This window comes from Puntigrus tetrazona, chromosome 3 (assembly GCF_018831695.1).
Source record: "Puntigrus tetrazona isolate hp1 chromosome 3, ASM1883169v1, whole genome shotgun sequence".
Lineage (NCBI taxonomy): Eukaryota > Metazoa > Chordata > Actinopteri > Cypriniformes > Cyprinidae > Puntigrus > Puntigrus tetrazona.
In genome coordinates, this window is record NC_056701.1 from 2,065,140 (window position 1) to 2,070,139 (window position 5,000).

The 5,000-nt window shown below is 39.5% G+C and overlaps 1 protein-coding gene across 3 annotated transcripts in view; it reads right to left on the reverse strand.

Moving 5' to 3' along the window:
- LOC122341490 (myosin-9-like) overlaps positions 1-5,000 on the reverse strand; it is a 45,160-nt gene that overhangs the window by 8,294 nt on the left and 31,866 nt on the right. For all 3 annotated transcript variants that reach the window (XM_043234882.1, XM_043234880.1, XM_043234881.1), the window contains 6 exons: positions 4,429-4,573; positions 4,141-4,347; positions 2,419-2,523; positions 2,197-2,349; positions 834-1,082; positions 79-291 (listed from right to left, as the gene is read on the reverse strand). In XM_043234882.1, coding sequence (XP_043090817.1) covers positions 79-291; positions 834-1,082; positions 2,197-2,349; positions 2,419-2,523; positions 4,141-4,347; positions 4,429-4,573 — 1,072 coding nt within the window. The remainder of the gene's footprint in view (positions 1-78; positions 292-833; positions 1,083-2,196; positions 2,350-2,418; positions 2,524-4,140; positions 4,348-4,428; positions 4,574-5,000) is intronic.

Sequence of the window (5,000 nt, forward strand, 5' to 3'; positions counted from 1 at the left end):
AGAGAGAGAAGAGCACAAACACCGTCAGGTCTCCGCCGCCGCCGATCCGAGGCTCTCTGAGCACAGGAAGGCTCTTACGCTCTTGCCCACGTCGTCTTTAGAGGACACCAGGTCCTCCATCTCGGCGCGGAGCAGCTTGTTGGTGCGGTCCAGCTCGTCCTTTAGGTCGCTGAGGGTCTCCAGCTCGCGGGCCAGCGCTAGCACACGCGTCTCCTTCTCACGGGCCTCGGCCTCGGCGCGGTCGCGCTCCTCGGCGTAACGGGCAGAGATGGACTTCTCCTCCGCCAGCATCTGAAAACAGCAGCATGCTTTTATATTCATATACGAGTGTGCAGAAATGTCTAAAACGGCTCATATAGCAAATTATTCATTAGTTTTTATTTGCATTATATATGTATGCATACTGTGTTTATTTATTGCATGTATAAGTACTTAAATATATTTATAAACAATTTTTCTGATATATATATTTTTTTTTTTTTTTAATTAATATTATTTTAGGTATTTAAAAAAATAATCATTTTTACTCATAAAAGCTGATTGATGCCTGATTACAAAAATATAAATACCATCCCTAAAACTAAAATCACTAGAACAAATAAATAAAAATGTTTTCATTCACAAAATTTCATACGCCATTTAATAATTAAAAAAAATATGTATTTTTAAAAGTAAAAAAAATCTGCTTTAGTTACAACAACATTTTTTAACTCACAATTTCTACCCAATAATATATTTTAGAGCTACAATATATTTTACGAATTACAAAATGTCTTCTTTTAGGTTGTCGATCTTCTCGAGAGCCGCTGCTCTACTGGAGCTCCCGCTCTCACCTGGTCGAACTTCTTCTGCTTCTTCTCCAGGTTGGAGACGATCTGTCTCAGATGGTCCTGGTCCACCAGCATGTCGTCCAGCTCCTGCTGCAGGCGCGTCTTGGTCTTGTCCAGTTTGTCGAAGGCGGTGTTTCTCTCGTCCAGGCGCTGCGTCACGGCCTCCAGGTCGCGCTGGACGCGCTTCTTCGTCTCCTCTGTGTTCTCCAGAAAACTGGCCTCCTGCTCCATCTTCTTCTTCACGTCCGCCAGCTGCGGCACAACAGAGACGTTTATCATCACGAAAGACAGACCTTCATCGCAAACAGAACAGCTGCTCGTTTTCATAATGTGCACATTTACACTTAATCTGGATTCAATTTGGATTAAAACACAAATGAATCTATAGAACTCAATTGGCTGCTTTGCCTTAAATTGCTTATTTCTGAACAAAATAGCTGGATGCCACTCGATAAAACAATGATTTAGAGCAGTACTGCTTGAAAACATTAGCATTTAGCAACGAATACTATTAAAATTAAATAGCATGCAGCATATACTTAACCGTGTGCATTATGCCACATTATTAAATACAATTTATAAATATTTATTTTTAATTAATACATTTTATTTTTAATTAATAACCTTATAGTTATTTTTTCCGGGGTTTCTTTTGTAAAATAAATGAGCAAGAAGCGATAAGAAATAAGTAACAAGCAATAACAAAATTAACTGATTAAATTCATATCAATTAAAGAAGAAAATTATATAAAAATAATTAAGAATAGAGCAATTAATTGTTTAACTCTGGTAATATTTAATAAAACTCTGGTAATATTTAATAACAAATCTATAGAAATTAAAATAAAAAAAAAAATGAAGTTACTATAAGTTATATAATAACAAATTACCAACAGTAAAAATTACTAACCAAGTAAATTTTATTAAACTAGATTTTCTTATTATATTTTAAAATACAGTAATTAAAGCTTTAAATGTGATATTTATAAGACAAATATCTAGCTGCAAATTCATAGTAGAAATTAAAATTACTATAAAAAAGAATTAAGTTGCATAAGAAACTAAAATAACTAGTAATAATAATAAAAATAAATACAATTAACTTTATAAATTATTAAGAGACATTACTATAACTGTTATTTTTCTTACAATAAGAATAATGTCAGTTAGCTCTTTATGTTTGATATTCAATAATAAAATTAGTTAAAAATGTCAAGTACATTTTTTTGTCAATTCCCAATTTACATGAAAAAAAAAAAAAAGTTTTGAAACAAGCGACTCAAACTCACACACGACTCAATATATTGCGAAAGTGAAGTTTGGCACAATGTATTGAACTGGCTCCCGCTAGCGCTAGCGGTGTTACCTGCGCCTGCATGGTGCTCATCTGCTTCTCCAGGTTCCTCTTGGCCTCCTCCTCCTCCTCCAGCTGCTCTCTCAGGCTGTTCTGCTCGTCCTCCAGCTGCCGCAGACGCGTGTTCAGAGAGAGCTTCTGCCGCGTCTCTTCCTGCAGCACTTCCTGTGAGGAGACGGTCAGTGTTCAAAGAGCGGGCGAGAGGCGCACATCCCATAATAACACCGCACGTACCTGCACGTCCTGCAGCTGAGACTCCACGGCCGAACAGTCCTTCGTCGCTTTGATCGACTTCCCTTCGGCGTCGCTCAGCAGAGTGTTGACGTTATCCAGCTCGGTCTGAGAAGAGACAGAACCACGGTCACGCTAATGCTAATGCTAACCCTCGTTACGACCAACGCACGTTCGAATACGAAATCAGCCAGAAGTACGTGGAGCTGTGATCAACTTAGGCTTGCGAGTGTTTTGGGAAACGCAGCCCAGATCCACACATTAACCTGCGTTATTTTAGAGGCTAACCTGAGTGCTCGCAATGCAGTTGCTAGGGCGTTGCTATGTGGTTACTTAGGTGTTGCTAGGTTTGCTGAGTGATTACAAGGGGGTTGCTAGGCGGCTGTTGGTCGTTACTATGTGATTACTAGACAGTTGTTAAGATTTTCCAAGTGATTACAAGGGTTACTGGTAACTGGTTGCTAGGTCTTTACTATGTTGTTGCTAGGCAGTTGGTACACTGTTCTAAGTGGTTGCTAAAGCCCTTTCTACGCAGCTGTTTTTAGGTGATTATAACAGTATTGCTAGGTGGTTAAGGTGCTACTGTGTGGTTACTAGGCAGGTTCTTTGTGGTTACTTGGGTGTTTTTGGTGATTAAGGGTGTTGCCATGCAGTTGCTAGGGTGTTGCTATGTGGTTACTTAGGTGTTGCTAGGTTTGCTGAGTGATTACAAGGGTGTTGCTAGGTTCTTTGTGGTTGCCTGGGTGTTGCTATGCAGTTGCTAGGGCTTTGCTATGTGGTTACTAGGCTGTTGCTATGGCAACACAGGCAGTTTCTAGGGTGTTCTGAGTGGATATTTCTAGGTGGTTGCTCTGGCATTGCTGTGCGGTTTTTAGGGTGTTCTCAGTGATTATAAGGCTGTTGCTATGAAGTTGCTAGGGCTTTACTGTGTGGTTTCTAGGTTGCTCTAAATGATCATGAGGGAGTTTCAGAGGTGTTTTTTGGGTGTTGTTATGCGACTGCCGGACAGTTGCTAGGGTTTTGTGAGTGGTTGCTAGGACATTGCTATGTATCTGCCATGTTTTCAGTTATTACAGTGGTTGCTAGGGTGTGCTCAGTGATTATGAGGGTTACTAGGAAGTTGCTGGGAGTTCTGAGTGATTACGAAAGTGCTGATAGGGCCTTGCTATGTGGTCACTCAATAGTTGCCAGGGTGTTGCTAGGTGGTTACTATGCAGTTTCTATGGTGCACCATATACTTAACCGTATACAATATGCAACATTATTAGATATAATTTATAAATGTTTATTTTTTTAACTCTATAGTTATTTTATCTGGGTTTTTTTGGTAAAATAAATGAACAAGAAACAATAAGTAAAATAAGCAATAACAAAATTAACTGATTAAATCAATAGTAATTACAGAAAAATATATATATATAATAATTGTTAAAAAGAGAGCAATTAATTGTTTAACTTTGCTAATATTTAATAAAACAAATATCTAATACTAAAAACTCGTATTAGAAAATAGTTGCCAGGGTGTTGCTAGGTGGTTACTATGCAGTTTCTATGGTGTTCTGAATGAGTATTTCTAGGCTCTGGGATTGCTAAGTGTTTTCACTAATGACAACAATATTGCTTTGCAGTTGCTAGGGCGTTGCTATGTGGTTGCTAGGCAGTTGGTAAGGTGTTGCTAGGGCACGACGCTACAATAGCACCCCATGTATCAGTTGATTCTCTCACCTGCATCTTGGCGACTCTCTCGGCGAGCTCGATGCGCTGGCGCTCGCTCTCGGCGTGCTTGACCTGCAGCTCCTGCAGCTGCGTCTCGGCCTTCTTCCGGCGGTGCTCGGAGTCTCCTTTGCCCTGCATGAGCGTCTGCAGCTCGATCTGCAGCTCGTTCCTCTCCGACTCCAGGGCCTGTTTGGTCTTCTCCACCGAGACCTTATTCTGCAGACAGAGAGGCAGAGACTCAGAGCGAAGCCGCTAAACGCATCCGCTGCGCTCGGAGCGAAGGAGAGCGCCTCGTACCCGCTTGACCTGCTCCAGCTGCTCGTTGAGCTCGTCGAAGGCCTGGCCGTGCTTCTGTCTCATCTCGGCCACCACCTGCTCGTGAACTTTAGCCTCGTCCTCCAGAGTCTTCTTCAGATGAGCCACTTCGGTCTCACGCTTCGTCCTGCAGCAAAACAGCAGATGATGTATTTAGCCAACGGAGCTGCGTGAGAAACATCTCAAATGGCTGCTTTTGAAACATTCAAGCAAAATCAAACTCGAACCAACTAAACAAAAATAGAATAAAATAGAACGGAAAAGACTTTGAACCCAGACTCTGGTACACATAATTTTTACTCTAATTGTAAAAATACTACTGCACTGTTAAATAACATAATTTATATCTTGTAAAAAAAAAAATAATACTAATATTAAATTTAAATAACAAAATAAAGAAAAACATATGTAAAAATAAGTACATTATTATTCTATTGTAACTGATGATAAAAATAATGCAATTTTAAATAAAGTATTTAATCAACAGTAATAATAAAACGTAATAATGCTGAAATGTAATATTTTGTATTATTTTATTTAACACAATTAAAGAA